Here is a 19404-nt window from a genome sequence, read left to right as displayed (position 1 = left end):
GGGAGTCCACTAGTATGAGATACCTGCGCACATTCACTTACTTAATATTAAAACACATGTACGTCACACTCAAACAACTCGTATCTCGAAAGTCGTGCCGCGTCTAGACTGACAACAAAATCCACGAAAATGTAGGTGATCGATTTTGACTGCGAAAGCGACGACAATAACCCTTTAGAGGTCGAGCGAACAAATAGTAACAAGGCGCTAAGCTATGTCAACGGAGGGAAGCCTGCCAGATCTGCGCCGTTCGCCGAACCGCCGCCCGCCGCTCGCGTCTCTACACTTTCGTGCGAACTGCGAACGCTTCTGCGTGCTTCCGTGAACGCAACCTTCTTGGACGTCGATCAACGTCCAAGTTTAATGACTTAATTTTGACATCCATCGCCCTCGCATTCCTCTAGAACCGCTTCATAAAGCAGAAAAATTACATGATTGGCCGTACGCACTAACCCTCTCATTACTGTAGCGTCAATAATCGCCCCGTCTGTCTGTCACTAATTACACTCGCACCGACCTTACGAGGCTTCGTCTACCAATATTGTTCATCGGCCGATCGTAAAGCGTCTACAAACGTATCCGTACAAGATAGGCGAGTATAGAAGCCACAATAAAACGGCGCGAAAATGGCAATAGCTGTTGAGAGGGAGATATTAAAATGCATGGAAATAAATTCGGCGTCGCATTCGCGCGTACAGCTCTGGGGGTGCAGTAAAAATAAACAGCGACGCCATTAGAACTCACTTCCATATTCAAATTTATGAACGCGTCCGACTCGGCCATCGCCGCCCGCTGGCCCACCGGTCATTTCATGCGAACGCCATCATAAATTTGACGATCAATTTAAAAAAAATACCACCCTCGCTTTCCCATGCCGAATACTCAGCCAGTAAAATTGTATTTTCCGTTTGATTACTTATACCTACCTGTCTGATAATAACGATTAACTTTTTTATTAACAGAGTATAATCATGAACAGATGCGTTTTTCCGTAACTTTTTGGTCGGATTTTCTATTACGGCAATTGGGAAATATCTAAAATTAGGTATTACCTACTCATTACTGAAACGTCAGTTACTGCCGTGTTAGGAACCTAGTGCGGTTACTGCATTTTATTTAGAAGAATTTGATTGCCGGTATAATTATAAAGGCACATGATAGTTTGTATAGGCGCATCAGAATAGCACATTGTATAAGACGTGTTTGTTCTGAACGAGTTCTTGTTCTTTTTTTTTTACAAGTTAGCCCTAGTGATGACGCAATCTAAGATGGAAATGGGCTAACTTGTTAGGAGGAGTATGAAAATCCACACCCCTTTCGGTTTCTACCCGACATCGTACCCGAACGCTAAATCGCTGGTCTGTACTTCTTTACCGGAAACTAGCCACGGCTGAAGCCTCCCACCTACTGGGCCAATTAAGAAAACCTCAATCAGCCGGGGATCGAACCCAGGAGCACCGTCTTGTAAATCCACTGCGCATACATAATGTGATAGCTAAATAAAATTAATAGACGAAACACCGTTTACATATAACAGCAGGCGACGAGCGGCGCGTGCTTTAGCTTAAACAAACAGACGTTTTCAAAAATTTGTGTATTTAAATCGAATGTGACTTGTGTTACCGGGCTATTTCTGGTTTAACTGCCGCACTGATGGATCTGAAATAACACCTCCCGATACTGCCGTTCAGGGAACTCGCATTAATTCATATGGGATTAGGTGTCATCATAAACAGGAGTTATTTAGTCAACTGAGGTTAAAAACAACAACATTTCGCTGTCTAATTACCTGGAATGGATAATTATTTTTACATATTTACTAGTAAAGATGTTCTATTAAAAGTTCCGTTTTCATCTCGTGGAGATATTTTTAATTTTGTAGACGGTTTCGCTTTTTAGTAGGTAGGTAAAGTGTAGAGAGAAGAGAAAAACTAAAAGAGAGCCAGCTAAGCTAAAAAAATGTTATAAATTACATAATAATTAATAATATTTTTATAAGTAGGTACATTTTTTGTGTACATGGAATTAATGGGGATTTGTAACAATTTCAATGTGATTAGGTAATAGTGTCCCCAACGTTTACCTATGCAAATTTTCATAGTTTCTTGGGAATTTGTGCAAGAATTTCCTTATTTTTCAGGCTAAGTTGACAGGACTCCTATCTATAGTTTTTTACCTAGGTTACATACCTTTAACTCAATTGAAGGCAGTAAATAGGAAATATTATTTTAAGTTTTAAACTAAGGAAGATTAGGTATACCTAACCTAAGAAAATCATAAAAAATTGCATTGAATATTTATATTTGTACTATAATATTTTAATAGTACTAGTAGCAATCTAGCATTAATAGTTAATCTAGCATTAATAGGTATAGCTTTAGGTGTATAGTGGATGAGCTTTAAACAGTGTTATAAGCTAGAAAACCCTACTTTAATAAACCTAGGTATACTTAGTTGGATTAGATTAGTTTAATTGCGTATGACAAATGAAGTGGGTCGCTTAATAGATCCTATGATTGTGACATTGTATGAAGAACAATGTATCCTTGATCCTTCGTACCTATGGATAGGTAGACATAGCTATCTGAGGTTGTCGACCTTTCTGCAAATAGGTACTTTGTCTTTAGAGTTTATTTTTCCGGATTATGTAAATTTCATTACCTATTTAATAATAACTGCCTCGGCTTTTTCTGATTAGTTACTATTTGTATCTTCACAGACATAACTTTACTACTATTTGCAGTCAATAAAGCATCGATCGTAGATCGTTAGATGGGCCTCAAAGCGTCGCGGAATTGTCATTGGTTTCGCGCATTGAGTTGGTACGTCATCACTTGTAACACACTCTTTATTCATGTTGTGGCTTGTGTTTTAACACTTCCGAAATGAACACGAAGGATTAAAATAAAAAAAACAGTAAATATTTTTTTAAGTCCACGTCCACTCAAAGCATGCGCTTGTTACGTACTAAGATTTGCGTGCAGGTCTTTGGGTAATGACATAAAATTATGCAGTCTTTAGTATGGAGGGGCCCATCTAACGATTTATATCGATGTTATAAAGTACTGAAAAAAGATTACATGATTAATCAGAAAATCCAAGGAGCGCAACTAAACAGACCGCCGGGGAGTCTGCCAGTGGCAACAGGACGCGGTGACTGGCAACATTCACTAAATTACCGATCACATTCATATCAGACTCGGGTACGTACTCTGCACCATATCTAAATATATGTAGCGCGATATGTATGTTGACGAGAGCGTAGCCAGGAAAATGTTCAGGGGGAGACGAAAAAATAAGAAGAAAACCATAACTTAGGGTATCTACTAAACCCTTACCTGTGAGATTTTTTGTAAATGTTAAGATGTTTAGGTAACTATTACCCAATCACTCAAAAAATTATTTGGATGAAGTTTAGCAACACACAGATAAATAATACTGTTAATTTCACATACTCGTACCTCACTACGAGTATAAATACTGAATTAATTTATGCTGCATAACACATTTAGTGTACTACAAACTACCTACTACAAATATCTACTGTTTGTTACAATATTAAGAGAATATCTAAGTGTGTAAAAGGATGATAAGTTGACGAATAATAGAAGCGAGTGGAATAGATGTGTAGATTTTCCGACCACTCTGGTGAAATATGATATGTCTTTCGGTACCTACATTCATAATAATCTCAAAGTTAATAAGTATTCGTACATGCTACTGAAACTTATTTTCAAACAAATCTCACAGGTAGGTTAATCAAATTTACGTTGGAGTAGATAATAAGTGGATGTTTATTACCTAGGCTTAATTTCAGAAAGTTTCTCAGTTCAGCTCTGTCCATATAACAAAAGCTTTCTTATGTTCAAATATTTCAAATCCATATTGAAATTGTATCACAATTAAACATGGAATATATTTTCATCATAAAGATGATTTACCTACATGGATTGTTTAAATAGCCATCACACTATAGACCCTTGGCAATACTTTTCTACGGTTCTTAACCCTGTAACTCTAGACCCTAGAGCTGCGTTTTACCAAGTTGCAGGTAAAATGGAAACATTATTCAAATTCCTAAGACCCACCTTAGGGATAATGACAAGCTAGCCTAGATGCTTACTTGGAATGTATTAAGCTATTAACTAGGAGTTTGAGGTAAAAGAATTCGTTTTACTTTTGATAATATTATGCTTAAGTTAACAAAATGTATGTACTTATACGAGCAACAACCCTCCCTGGTTCCGGCCCCGCTCATATTTAATTTAAACACACAAAGCGCTCGACACGACTGCCGACCTCCGCTTTTTAATAACGGACGCGCAGTTTTAAAAATTTAATCGTCAGCTCAAACGCATCTAGTTACGGATGTCAATGTCGGAGCATTCGATACAGCTCTTTTTATTACTGACTATATGATGAGTCAGGGATATCAACGGATTTCGGTGATTAATCAAATACATGTATTTGTTAATACTAAATTAGTTTTTTTTTTGTGCTCCATTATTGCAGTGCTACCTAGGTAGCCGGAGGAAACACACTGACAAGCTTGAAATTACGTATTCAGGAAGAAATTAATATTAAAACGAATGTTTCTTTATATAGGTAGGTAGGTACCAATACCACAGCATCGCGGTTATTTTGGGTGGGTGATTTTTTTTTACAATGGCTACAAGATACAACTGTATTGAGGTGCAGCGTTTTATGTTTTTCTTTTGATAAACAAAACAAAATTAATTTCCCTTTCAGGTCCAACTGAGCGAAAAGATTGTGGTAAAGAGTGAACAATACAATCTAACGGGCGGGGATCGAACCCAAGACAATCAAGGATTTAAGGTCGGTCCTTAACCGCAGATCAATTGAGTTGATTAAAGTAAATTTCAGATTATTCTTAGCTATAATAAATATGAAAGTTTATTTTCTATAACAATATTACCTACATTAAGAGCTTTATATTAACGAATTATTAAAGAATGCACAGGTAATTAAAAAAATATGAATAAATAAAAATTATGCTACAATGAAAGCATGAAAGCAATATAGCAAATTGACAAACAAAGGATTATAACTTACAGTGTAGCTTCAATTAGCGAATGTGGGAGGCTTCGCGGGGCGCCCGCCACCGCCATCTAGCGGGCGCCGGCGCCGCCCACCGCGCCTCGCGCCTCGCGCCTCGGACACATGTCACTTATGAATATGAGGCGTTATGATTATGAAAATATGCCCCGCCCCGAATATGGAATATGGAGGAGGGAGTGGAGTGCGGCGCGTGCGAATGGGCGAAGTTTGATTTATGAGTCGGGCGCGGCCCCGCCTCCTGTCATAACCGTATACCTGGTGCGCGCGCGCGACACCCGCGCGCCGCCCGCCGCCGCCTCGCGCTCAGTCCCGCTTCAGATGGCGAAGGCTGCGCCCGTCCGCTCGCGCGCCGCTCTCCGCACCCGCCGCGCTCGCGAGTGACCGCCGCCAGCACTGCCATGCGCCGGCTCTGACCGCCACCATGCCGCGCGTCAAGCCCGCCTGCGTCCGCCGCGTCTCCATCGGTACTTACACGACTCCACAGCACTGCACATCTCACACACGGACGACACGACTTGTGAACACTTAGCAGAAATCCCCAATCGTGTTGCTAGCATTTTTTTAATTTTCACTCTAATTCGGAAAATCGCGGCGAAAATGTCTCGTTATTACGAGCGTTTGACGTAAAAAGTGAGCTCTATAGCTAAGCGTTTCGTCTTGAGTAAACAGTGCAGTGATACATCGACCATCGACCCGAGCTTTCTGAGCTTTGCGCGGAAAATGTGCGGTAGGTAGGTGTAGTGAGTTACTGCTAGGGATGCGCTATGATTTGTGGTGAAACCGTTCCGTATCAATTGAAACAATTTTGCCTGCGCGCATTTGGTAGATGCGCGCGTCAAAATAACAAAAAATTTGGTAAGAGCTTCATGCAATAAAACTTGTAACGTCATTAACAAACGAAAATTTGTCTAAAAATCTATATTCAACTGTTGATTTCGATACATTATTTTGGCCCATAACGTTTGTAGAATTTTGATCTAGCGAAAACTCTAATCTTGAAAATAGAGAGACCTACTAAAATTTAAAAACAAAAGGTCTGAAAATTGCTTGTGAGGATTCTATTTATTATTTTTTTGATGTTATGTTTTTCAACAACTTGAAGGATATTTCGTAACTATATAAATGTTAGAATGCATTTTTGTATTTTGTTTGTTAGATTTATTTAGAATTTGTTTAAGTCCATTTTTCCTATTTTCATAGGATAATAAAATTTAATGAATTTTCCGTGAAATTAAAATGCAATGTGTAAAAATAAATAAGTATCATCATTGAGCCAGTAAAAAACATATTTTACAATAAATAGATACGTGTGTACCTTAAATATCAGTTATTCTCTGAGAATTTGTTTATGCCTCCGGCCACAGGTTCCGAGTGAGCTTTTTCTTATCGAATTAGTTAAATCACTGTTTTTTCGCCTTTTTATTAATCATCGTTAAGTATATCTCTTTATACGTTGATTTTGGAGAAATTTACAAATACATACTGATTGTTGTTGACAATAGGTTAGGTACTTGACAACAATATCTTTAATTTATTTTTATTTATCCACAATTTGCTTGTAAACACGATGTTTACAAGTATTATAATAAAATAATTAAATATTTATTGAATGGACTTTAAAATAACATACTTGACACGTATAATTAAAAAATACAATTAGAGATGGGATAGGAATAGGTATAGGTATTTTTTTTAATTTATTTAAGTAATATTATTTTTTTTAGATAGAGATGGTAGCTAAAATATTTTGCAGTTTGGAACTGTTTGCTCTGTTATTTAGAAATATAATAAGCATCTTACAAATAATATAAGCATTTTACAAATTTTTTTTACAACTAGATAAGTAAGCTCATATAAATCTACTTACCTATTCATTCAGGTATGTAAATAACTCTCTACTTAGGTACCTACCACATAATAACATAAAGATATCATTTTTTATATTTTAAGCTTTTGTGAAAGCTTTATTTGATTTAGAATGCTTTTTACTTATTACAGACCTTGATTTGTTTTGGTTACTTATTATTCTAAGTTGATGGACATTCATAAAAAATCTTTTTATCACTTTGATAAGATTTATGCTTTTAAATAGGTAGATAGATAGACACACAAAGTTCAAAATTATCTGCATTATTTATTGATAAATTTATTTTATAAATAGGTAGAAACTACTAAATTAGTAAAAATGTTTTATCTATTTAATTAATCAAATATGACTATTTCCTGACCTGCACGGTAATTTTGAATGTTATGTTTATATCATCCGTATAAATTTAATCAGATTTCCTTAGTCGTGATTTTAAACTTACAAAATTCGGAATTTTCTTTTTAATCGGTCCTGTGCTTTTTGGTGTTGCTATACTTACACAGGGTAAATATCGTCATTATCGATTTTAACGATCTGTTACATGACCAGGCCTCCCACCTATAGGAAAGGGGATATGGCGCTTAGACTCGCCACGCTTTTCCAATACGGGTAGGTGGGCTAATAGAGTACCTAGATACATTAAAGAGATATATATTAATATGTACCTGATATACCTAAGTATTTTACAGAACAATAAAACAAGTTTAATAATATAAATTTCCATAAAATACAACTGTAAGCAATATATGGATGTTATATCTACAAATAATAATCATTATAGGCAGTTGTTTATATGGCGTATTTATTTTTTATATTGATTGCATGTAAATGAACACAAGAGGTGCACTCAGCATTGGAATTCCTAACCATTAATTCATTATGTATGTAAGCTGATATATTTTTTAACCTTCAAAATTGATGATGAACAAACTTCGAGGTCTTTCCCTACATTTAATACTGTTATCATACAACGGAAACGAGTTTTTACACGGCAATATTTCCAGCAATAATAAGGTTCCAATTTATCAAACACTTGCCGATGCTCCGCGGTTTTACCCGTGTAGTTCCCGTTCCCGTAAGAATACAGGGATAAAACATAGCCCGTGAAACTCGCAAATAACGTTCTAGTGGTAAAATGATTTTGTAGATCCAGAAACTATCCCCTACAACAAAGATTGCCTCTCTATAATATTAGTATAGATACTAGCAGCAATTTACTTACGTAGTTCCTGTTCCCGTGGTAATATGGGGGTAAAATATATTACTCGTTGATAATGCTGCTTACCACTGGTGTAAGAGTTTCAAATCGGTGCTGTAGTTTCAGAGCATATTTGTAATAAATAAACAAACAAAAAATCTAATTTTGTTCTTTATTATATTAGTTTAGAAGGCTTTTAGGGTTGTTTAAATCTAGAATCATCGTGACATTGCTGAAGTAAATTGAAGCTAAATTAGATATGTTTTTTTGGGAACTAGGAACTAGCTATTAGTGAAAAAAATCAAAGTAAAAACTTAATGTTTCGGACTTGGAAGTTCGTAAGTTGAGTCTTTTAGGTAACTTATTTCACGGCTGTCTAATCTATTGTTTATGTAATAATTACATAACCAGTTAAAATCAACAATGTGATATTGTTTACAAATTGGAATTGTATAATTGTATATTTATTTGCAGTAGGTACCTATACCTACGTAATTTTTCTTTTGTATTGTAAAAGAAGTATTATATTGTGTCAAATATAGTTTCAATTTTCACACTCACATACCTATAAATATTATTATTATTTTTCATAAAACCTTACAAAAAAAATTATAAAGGAACCTTCCTATAGCGCAGATTAGAAAAATTAGGCACATTAAAATAGGGTAAGTCCAACTTATAATACATTTACTATGGGATTTGTGGTACGATTTTAAAATCCTACTCTCATTTTAGAAATGTCAAAGGCTTAAACAGTAGGTGCACCATAATTTCATACTCGCAATTCACAGAGGACATTGCACGGGTTTCTTTCTAAGTTAAAATATTTTCAAAGTTTCTAAAGACTGGTCACTAAACTACCTACTACCTACTGGTAGAAGTACTATAGGTATGTATACGATGCATTAGAGAAAAGACTCATCTTCCTCTATTTTTATACAAGAATCATCATGAAATAAATTATTTACTTACCTAAAATACTCCTTATTAATATTTTCAGTTCTACCTTACCTAGGTACTTAATAGGTACATAGCTTTGACTTTTCTTTTAAGTTAAAAGAAAAGTCGAAGAAGGTATATACCTATTAAGAAGGTAAGGTTTTTAGTATAAAACAAAGGTTATAAGTTAAATTGTTAGGAAACGCAATTAAAATAATCCGTGACAAAATGCTAGATGACAAAAAATATGGAAATTCCTTTGTAAAGAGTTCCTAATAGTTCCTAGCAATTAACGTTAGCATAATTCTTTAATAAAGAGTGATTAAGTTCAAATAAGTTTATTTTAATTACAATGGCGTAGTAACTAAGTAGTAATATAATTATTATTTTCTATACTTATAGGTATAGCAACTTATTTCATTTGGGTAAAAAAAAAATACCTAGTTCCTAGAAATACTAATTATAATTTTCTTACTCGTTATTCTTTTATTAAAAACACATTTCACGGTTTTTATTCTTATTACTTAGCCAAATATTTAGGATACTACACCTGCGATAATTTTCCCATCTTAATTAATTTAATGATTAAATTAATTGATGTATCTCGTTGGAATAAAAAAAAATTGCTTTCAAATTGATAATAAGCTTAATATATTACGTTTTAGTAAGTTGTTTAAATCAAACACCATAATAGAGTATAGTAAAGATCAGGTCGTAAATGCCTCATATTTGCTTAACATTTATTCCAAATATCAAAGAGACATTTGGCAGTAAAAGGGCACTATCCAAAAATGAGCTTAATTACAATAGACATAAAGTGTAACTTGTATTTGTTCACGGTTAAGTAACATATTTCGATAAAAGCCTTAAGTGGCTCTATATTAGTAGAATGACAGGCCGTCAAATTTTATTAATCTAACCGCTACACTATTTTATGATCGTTTTATAAATTATTTAGAAAAGTTTTTATCTATTAACGATCGAAACTATCCACCTACTCATACTAACTCCGTTGATACAAGCGGTTACTTGTGACTTTACTCTCGCTATCTGGTTTTAAGTCGTCATGCAATTAAAAGGTGACACTTTTGGTACAGTACCAGTAGCGTAGCTAGGTAACCAAGGGTCCTGGTGCAAATAAAAAATGAGACCCCACTAAACTGGTCTAAAAAATATTAAATATATACAAATACATAAAAATGCTAAGCTAATTTATCATCAGCTATTTTACGTTTCTGAAATTTTCTAAGTTCAGTTCGATCGAGATATTCTAGTAAGGATTCCAGAACTTGAGAGCCTGGGGCATTGCATTTGCAATGAGTACTTACCCACCAATCTAAATTAAAAAAATTCAAAATTCATTTATTTCAAGTAGGCTCAGTTTACAAGCACTTTTGACACGTCAGTTGACTATTTGTAAAGATTCTACCACCGGTTCGGAAGGCAGGTTCTGCTGAGAAGATACCGGCAAGAAACTCAACAGTTGCTCTTTTGAAAAAGTCATACAGTATTACAATTTACATTTGATAACAATTAAATTACAATTTCTTATAGTTTTATTTCCTGTGTGAAGGTGGAAGCTGATCCAATGGCCTCCAAGCACCTTTGTAGTTAAGGAACTCATCAATAGTGTAGTAACCTCGACTAAGTAAATGTTTTTTAACACATTGCTTAAAGTTGTGCATTGGCAAGTCCATCACAGTCTTGGGGATCTTTTTATAGAAGAGTACACCCAAACCCAAACCCAATCTATTAATTTTAATAAACCCTGCTAATTATAAAGAGTGAAATGAAACATTTCAATAGAAAGTTTGAAAAGCGGTCGGTACTGGAATCGTTATTAACTACTTTGCCAATGCCACACAGATAAAAAGACTTTAATGAAACTTTAATGGCCAATACTAAGGAAAACAGAATTGCAGAAAAATACACCTAAAGCCTATCTACAGATATTTATGATATACAATAGAAATATGAGATTAGCCTTTTAGGCCTTCATGTATTTGGATATATTAGTTACTAATCATCGGAACAGGCGTGCGATTATTATATATTTTTGCTGATATATTCGTAATAGATGAGTACATATATAAGTGGGTACTTAGATTTATTATTGTCTTTGTTACGATTCTAAACGACAAATATCAAGGAAAGTGAAAACGCTATTAGAATCCGTAAGTGTTATGTGTAGCGAGCTTTTGAAGCTTTTTAGTTTAGTATTTATTTTCGATAAAAATCCTCCATTTTAATTATACTTAGTTTAAACTTCAACATAAATACCTAGGTATTTATTTTTAGGTATTTCCACACTAGTAGACATCCGCAACTCCGTCCGACTAAAATTCAATTTTATCCGAATAACCATCTTCTTTACGTCCGATTAAAAAAAAACGAAGCCTGTAGGTTGCTCCAGACTTTGTTCAATGATGCGTAAGGAGTAAGGACCCTTTCCGTAGATTAAAAGATTAACGGAAGCATATACAGACAGACAAACAATTTTTTTTTTGTTATTTAATCATACAATTATGAGCCATGATAGCCCAGAGGATTCGAAGGGCGTAAGTTGGAATCCGGCCCGAGGCATGAACCTCCAAGATTTCAGTTATGTGCATTTTAAGAAATTAAATATCACGTGTCTCAAACGGTGAAGGAAAAGTATCGTTAGGAAACCTGCTTATCTGAGAATTTTCTTAATTTTCTATTCTACGTGTGTGAAGTCAGCCAGTCCAGCGATGGTGCCAGTTAGGCCAGTGCCTAACGCTTCTCATTTCTTAGAGGAGTCTCGTGCTTAACAGTGAGCTGAACATAGGTTGCTAACAATGATGATGAAGAATCAAAGAATTAGGTATCTATTGGGGCTAATTAGGGTCTAAGGGTCCTGGACCTAGGAGAGAAGCCTAGCCCTCTAGTGAGTTGTTAAAATAGGCTAAATTAAGTTAAGTGGGAAATAATTAATACACACAAACATTATCGCCCGCCAATCTGCATTGAAGCAGTATAGTGGGCTAGGCTCTGCAGTTGGCCATTAAAATTTAGCTCATGATGATGATTTAGATGATTACGTGAAACGCGTGTATCAATGTGATTATAATTTTATATATGTATATGAGCAAAATCAAAACTAGTCCGCGATCCGGTTCTATTTCATATTAAAATGAAATATCGTGGTGCTATAATAATGTTCTGGCGTACATTTACCTTGAATGATGTATACCTAATGACAACTATTAATGTGTGTGCCAATACTCCCGGCCTTTCAATAATATTATTTTTGTATGTGGATTAATTACCTTCTAATTTAAATTCTAAAGCGCACAAATTTGAATGCCAATCATTATATATTACTTCAACAAACAATAGAAAGGTAGGTATGACGACCTACCTTTGACCCGATAAAATAGATAGTCTACAAACGTAAGTAGGTATATTTTTTATTAAATGTTAGTCATGTTTGAAAGATATACCTTCTATGACTAATATATTTCCTCTTTCCCCTCTAAATTTGCCCCAAAAAAGCGTATGGTTTTAAAGGCTATGACAATAAAGCAATCAAACGGGGGAATTCAAACTCTAGACGTATTAAGCGTTAAATGTAGAGCTTTTGGGGCTTACTTAGCTAAAAATGCCAGAAAAATTAGTACCGAGTATACTCAATCCTACCTTTATTCTTGTACTTTTGATTGCGTACTATATTGTTTTTGAAGTGATCCATGTTTAGTCAGTTTTTTTTAATATCAGAAATTGATAAGCTTTCGTGACTTATTTATTTATTATTATATTATATTATATATATTATTATATTTATATTTTATATTTATTTATTATTATTATATTATTATTATATTAATTTTAAATATAATAATAATATAATAATAAAATTAGATAAATAAAATTAGATTTACCCATTCAAAAAGTAGAACTTATTATAATTATGGATCTGTCGATTAAATGATATACCTACCAGGTGGCAATGCGTTATCTACTTAGGTAGAACCTATGTACCTACCTACATATGTAATTATAGGTACGGGACAAAAAATATTGATAAAGTATAAAAATATGTGAAAATGTTAACAATTTTTCATAGATTTCCCTTTTCCATTTCAGCAATCCATACAACAATTAGATATAATCCCACCTGTAAGGGTCGGTCCGATCAAATGCTTATTGAAATCAAATCATACAATGTCTTTTATCGCTTCAAAAATAGGTATAATCTCTGGCATTGAATCGAGAGACGAAACGGGCCGTTCGCCGAGAACGGACGCAATAGCGTTTTTGTGTATTTCTGCGTAAGACGCGTTGGCGGCCAGTGCGAAGCTTTGAGCGTGCCGCGTCGCGTTCAGTAACATAAAGCTCAAAGCCAAATTGCGACAAACAGACACCTCTAATCCTCCTTCTTACAAACTGAGCATTAACCGCGCCGGTATCTCGCTACAAATGAGACATTTAAGCCCTTACCGCAAGATTATCCGGGATTATTATGAATGTTTTGTGTAGGTGCTCACTTTTCGCTTGCATTTCAATGTAAACATTCCAACCGGTGCGTTAGTGTTAGCATCTTTAGATCGTTTATTTCACAAATTTTACTTTTAAATGCGACAGCCGAATATTTTTTGTGTATCGCATAAAGATAGAGCGACGCTGCGGCATTAAAAATTTTATGGTGAAAGTTGGGAAATCAATTGGTTTGTGATAAGCAAATATGCTCACACGCGTGGACGTATTTTAATAAGAAGAAATAAGTGCGTATTTATAGAAACATTTTTAAAATACCTATTAGTAGACATTAATGGCTTCCGAGCACTGCCATATCTGCTAATATTTATGTAGCTGGTAACTTAATAAATGGCTGATAAAATAATATCAACCTATTACGAGTTTTTAAAATGACAACCATATTATCTATGAGTTCAGAAACATAAATGATGTACCCATAATTTAGTACATTTTAAAAATATAAATACCGTTTTCGGATATGTGTAAATTTCTAAATTAAATGTTCTGTTAAATGTTTTAATTTATTTATATTAAATAAAATACGACGATAGCAATATTTTATCATCGAGTTTAAACTTTTATTTAGTTTTACGTTTTATTGGATATTCAATAATTAAACATAGTTTGAGTTAGATAATACTTAAAATATGCTGAGCTCCAGTCTCCTCCAGTCTCCTCTTCTGATAGGAGACTCTAGCTCAGCTGTGATCCGGGTTGATAACGAACGAACGAATGCATAAGATAAGTACTGCAATTTAGTTTACAGAGTAAGTAGGTAGGTAAATATCTAAAACAGAACATCACGTAGCAAAGCACACTTGCTAGAAAAATGTCCTTCAAATCCTGAAAATTCACCGCAAACCATAATATCTATTCGTTCATATTAAGATTAGGTATTATTAATTAGTCATTTAAATTCATTCAATTGGTAGTTTCAGCATGATGTCCTGTCAACAAAAATACGGACAGACAGACAGACAAAAAATAAAAAAATATATTTGATTTTTCGATTCGATCGGTCGATTATTTAGGTAATGTCCTTCAACAAAAATTTTCAAATATCTTCAATGTACAGAATTGGACCTGCTACAGTTTTATTATACCTAGTATAGATATAGATAGATAATTTTATGTAGGTGTGTACATACCTACTATAAATTAAAAAACGTGATAACTATATTTTACTCGTCTATTCACATGTGAATTATAACAATGGATGATTAGTGATGTCCCAATACCAAAGGTTAAATAGATTTCACTTACATTGAATATAATATACTTACTTGATAATAGGTAGCATGAATTTTTAATACATATACCTATATACCGACATTAACATGTATAAGATATCTGCTATGTAAGTAAATGTTAAATACCTAAAGCATTTAAATAGACAATACAGCTTTGTTCATTGAAATTGATGTTGCATTATAACTAAATACATGTAGCTACTTATAGGTTTACTTGTGTTAGATACATAACTATGTTCTATTTTTGTATGTTTAATAGAAAATTAAAAAATAATGATAGCAAGAAACCCGTCGGGAATTTATTAGTATTTATACGTACTTATAAGATAAAATAATAATTAATTATTTGATTTTTTATGTCATTAGTCATTACACACAGACAGAACAGCAAGCAAGACATAGCTAATATACCTCATATACCTACTCATATTTTCACAAAGCAACTCAAAATTCTGGAAAAATCATTAGACGTCGTCGTTTGATGTCGTCAGTCCACTCGGTGGGTGACCAACACTGCGCTTTCTATTCCGGAGTCGCCAGCCCCTTGGAACATCAACGTCCATCGGCTCTTCGAACTATGTGCCCCGCCCATGGGCTGTTCACATTCGCGATTCGTTGAGCTATGTCGGTGACTTTGGTTCTTCTGCGGATCTCCTCATTTCTGATTCGATCATTCAGATATACTCCTAACATAGCTCGTTCCATCGTTAACTATAGATAGTGTTAGTAAAAATAAACAGTCATTTAAAAAAAAATAACAAGTGAAACAATGTTTCAAAGTTATGCAGAATATTGATATAGGTGTTATACATGATACCGAAGTTGGTAATTCTGTGGTTACGTTCATGTGTTAATTATTGACATGCCTTACCGTCGTTAACATAACAAAACCACGTTTGTTTTATACATATCACCTATTTATTTTTTTCCAAAAATACTTATCACCAACGACTTCCAATGAAAAACGTTAACATAATGATAATAGCAAAGTAAATATACATGTGTACATGCGGGCACAACTTTAATGTTGTTACGTAGGTACAGTAAATGACTATGGAGTTAAGTATTCACTTAACCGGTTGATTTTTTGACGATTACCTACAATGTCAGTTGATGTAATGCTGTTTTACATAGGTATTTCTAGACATGGGCATTTCTAAGTTCTTAGGATTCTGATTAACCTCACCATTTGCATGGAAAGGCATGCGAGGTAGCCTAACAGGTGCCTACCTACCTACAAAGACAGCACAATTTAGATGGGCCCTTTCCCATTTCTCAGTAGGCTTTGTAAAAATGGTTGCGGTAGGAAAATCTTTCAAAGATTGAAAATCTTTGCCAGAAACCTACATATTGTAGAGTTTTAGTTTTAGAGAGAATTAGCTAAGTAGATACCTTCCCGTCTTTGAAACCTACACAATGTAGAGTTTCTTGGTACATAGGTACAGTTGCCATATTGTTCATATTGATATTATATATATCTGCTGCAAAGCATTGCTACATCATTCTTCGACATAAAGGGTATGATTACCAGTGTATTTACAGGGAGTACCTCATGCTTAAGCCTTCTTGAATATCCTGCGACGTGTTGCTCAGTTAAAGACTATGTTTGCAACTGCTTCTGTCAACTTTTTCTATATAAAAGAGGTTCTAGTTAAATCCAGTAGTGAGCTTCTAGGTATTACAATATCGTCTAAGCTCAACTGAAGAGAGGAGAATGCACTGAGACCAAAGCACAAACAGCTGGTAAAAAGCTCGGTATCCTCAATAACGTGAAGCGCTATACTTCACGCTGGAGCAGCTGTTCCGAGCAGCAGAGTAAGAAGATTCTTACTCTATATACCTAAAGCTCAGGTACGTTCATGCATGAAGTTCTGTTCCCATTAATGGGATGGATCAGCCAAATAACAGCTCGCTGCGTTGGACTCTGTGGATTGCCAATCTAGAAGGCTCATTAGAGGCGTTAACTAGGTGCTAAATTGCAATCGTTGGAATATCGTCGTAAAGTTGCCTGTATGACGGTTTTCTACAGCATCTATTTCGGAGAGTGCGCCCACTAACTTTTCGATCTAGTTCCTTCTTAACCTTTTTAGCTACCATAGAACTGCCAGGCAACGCAGAGCTGCATCCATATGTAGTTGATGTCCCTTGGACGCGTACGAAGTGTTTCGGCTATTCATTCCTGATCTACACTGCGAAGTTATGGAATGCCCTTCCAGCTTCCGTTTTCCCTACCACCTACAACATGGGTATACATTCAAGTCAAATGAATAGGCATCTTCTAGGCAAGCGCGTTCCACCAACTTGTTTCCCTATTATAGTTCTTCCTCCGAACTAGACGTTTAGCTTAATAGATATAAGACAGGGAATATTTATTAGTTCATCGCTTAACGTGGCTCATGTTCTTTGACCAAAATACACGTAATTAAATTAAATTATTTTGCGCCACATAAGTAAAGTTAGGTAGTATAAGCTTTCCATTCATATACTTACTCCATTATTTATCTCACGTCTTCATAAATCACTTCAATGTTGTACAAAAATGCGAAGCAATGCCAGGTTAAATTTCATAATCAATATAAACAAATGCCCTTTAAGGATTAATTGCGTCCTCGCGTATTCATAATAAGCGCACAAGCTATGCGCTAGAAAATACTAATTTGTAAATGCAAGATTATAAATAAGGTGGAAAAAATCGAGTCCGATGCATTTACTTACCTACCAATGATTTACATAAGACTAGATACTACTTTTTTGCTAAAGTCCTACTGAGCTCTGTAAAAGGTATTAACTAAATTAGTTACGCTCTCCGAGTGTGGTCATAAGTGGCCGCCCGTGGCGTAATATATGATATTGATTTCATACGAACAATTATAGCAATCAGTAACGTGAATAATATTCCTCTAAGCATACGTATCAATCTATGTATAGGTATATCTAGAACTAGAACTTCGACCAAAATATTAATCTGCAAATGTCTACAGATCTAGAATCAGAACCGCTTATATTATTTCAGAGCGTAAGTTAAGTAGTAGGTTGGTACATTCCTATTCATCGTCATCATTAGCAACCCATTTTCAGCTCACTGTTGAGTACAAGTACCTACAAGTCTCCTCTCAGAAAGATTTAGGGGTTAGGTTAGTCCACCACGCTGGCCCAATGCAGATTTCCAGACTTCACATACCTACGTAGATAATTAAGAAAATACAGGTCTGCAGGTTTCCTCACGATCTTTTTCCATAGTTCCACAATAATAAGAAAGTTTTACTTAGATATCAGATCAGATTAAATTATTATTTATAATTTTAAATGAAACTGCCGTAAAACAAACGCTTGTGTATGTATACCTGCACAAGTAGCTAATAAAACTTCACTAAAAATATTTTCTTTCTATTAGGTGGGTAGGGTATGTAGATAATATCTTGTAACTAATTTTACCTAACCGTTATACATATATATTATGTTAGTTAGTATCAGACGTAGTTAGTAAGTACAGAGATATACCAACTACCTACTAATATAGGTAAGAATCCTCAATACGAAATATTTGGCGTACTTTTGACTTCATTTGACTAAGTATGCCACATACCTAACCACTAGGACTATGGACTCAGCGCTGAGATATCGCCCATAATGAGCCCAAATAACTTATACCTAAGTACCGATACACCTAATATTACCTATCTAATTAAGTATAAAAAAGAGACATAAAAAATGTTTTTAAATACAAATTACAATACTAGGAAAATTTAACGCACAATTCACTAAGAATCTATTATCATAAAATGCTATTGCGACTAAACAATTAACCAGAAATTAAATAGATTTAATCTTAGAAACGTCCCTAATACAAATATTGCGAATTAATAAAAAGCTTTTGCAAAAACTTAGCAAATGGTTGAAAGATACGAACTGCTGAAAATGAAACGGCCTAGTACCAATAAGTCAGTTGAGTTCCTGTAATATATTTCAGGATCGAATTGGAACTGCAAACTGCTTGAGTACAGGTTCCAAGTGGAATATTACGAAGTTTCAATAGTATTTTGAAAGAGAAATTTTTTAGAGAGAAGACTAAAAGTCAAAATAAACAGCAGATAGGTTACTATAGGAATACTTAAATGTGGAATTTGATGAATTTTGCAATAATAGATTATATTTTGGAACAGCATAGTTACGTACCTACCAAAATTAGGTAGGTAGTTACTTCATGCCACAAAAATAAAACTTTCTTAGAGGGGAAATTAGGGGATAAATTTCTTGAGTATTTATGATTGGTAGTTCAGCTCTATACCTATTTGGTGTATGAAATAAAATAACATACATTACCATTTATATTATGTAATTTCGGTGTAATTGGTTGACAAAAAAATGAACATTTCGTATACTGGGAAGATACCGCATCCATTCCTATTAGTAGAGTTATAACAAGCAGAGCCATCTAGCGACGAGTAGTTACACCTCGCAAATTTCAAAGCCGTACTAATAACAAGTTAATGTATTTTTCTAAGTTGATATAAATAATAAATAATAAATAAAAATTAACATTATACTTATTATACTTAATATTATACTTA

At 34.4% G+C, this 19404-nt stretch overlaps 1 protein-coding gene across 3 annotated transcripts in view; it reads left to right on the top strand.

The window, feature by feature from the left end:
• Window positions 1-5347: 5347 nt before the first annotated feature.
• The window catches only part of LOC112046662 (sal-like protein 3), a 32668-nt gene continuing 18611 nt past the window's right edge, over window positions 5348-19404 (top strand). For 2 of the 3 annotated variants that reach the window (XM_052891247.1, XM_052891246.1), the window contains exon 1: window positions 5376-5543. In XM_052891247.1, the coding sequence (XP_052747207.1) occupies window positions 5501-5543 (43 nt within the window). In that variant the 5' untranslated portion in view covers window positions 5376-5500. Of the gene's footprint in view, window positions 5544-19404 lie in introns of all 3 variants that reach the window. The other variant, XM_024083373.2, reaches the window with a different exon arrangement.

The sequence above is a fragment of the Bicyclus anynana genome, chromosome 3 (assembly GCF_947172395.1).
Source record: "Bicyclus anynana chromosome 3, ilBicAnyn1.1, whole genome shotgun sequence".
Taxonomy (NCBI): domain Eukaryota; kingdom Metazoa; phylum Arthropoda; class Insecta; order Lepidoptera; family Nymphalidae; genus Bicyclus; species Bicyclus anynana.
This window is presented reverse-complemented; position numbering and strand designations above follow the sequence as displayed.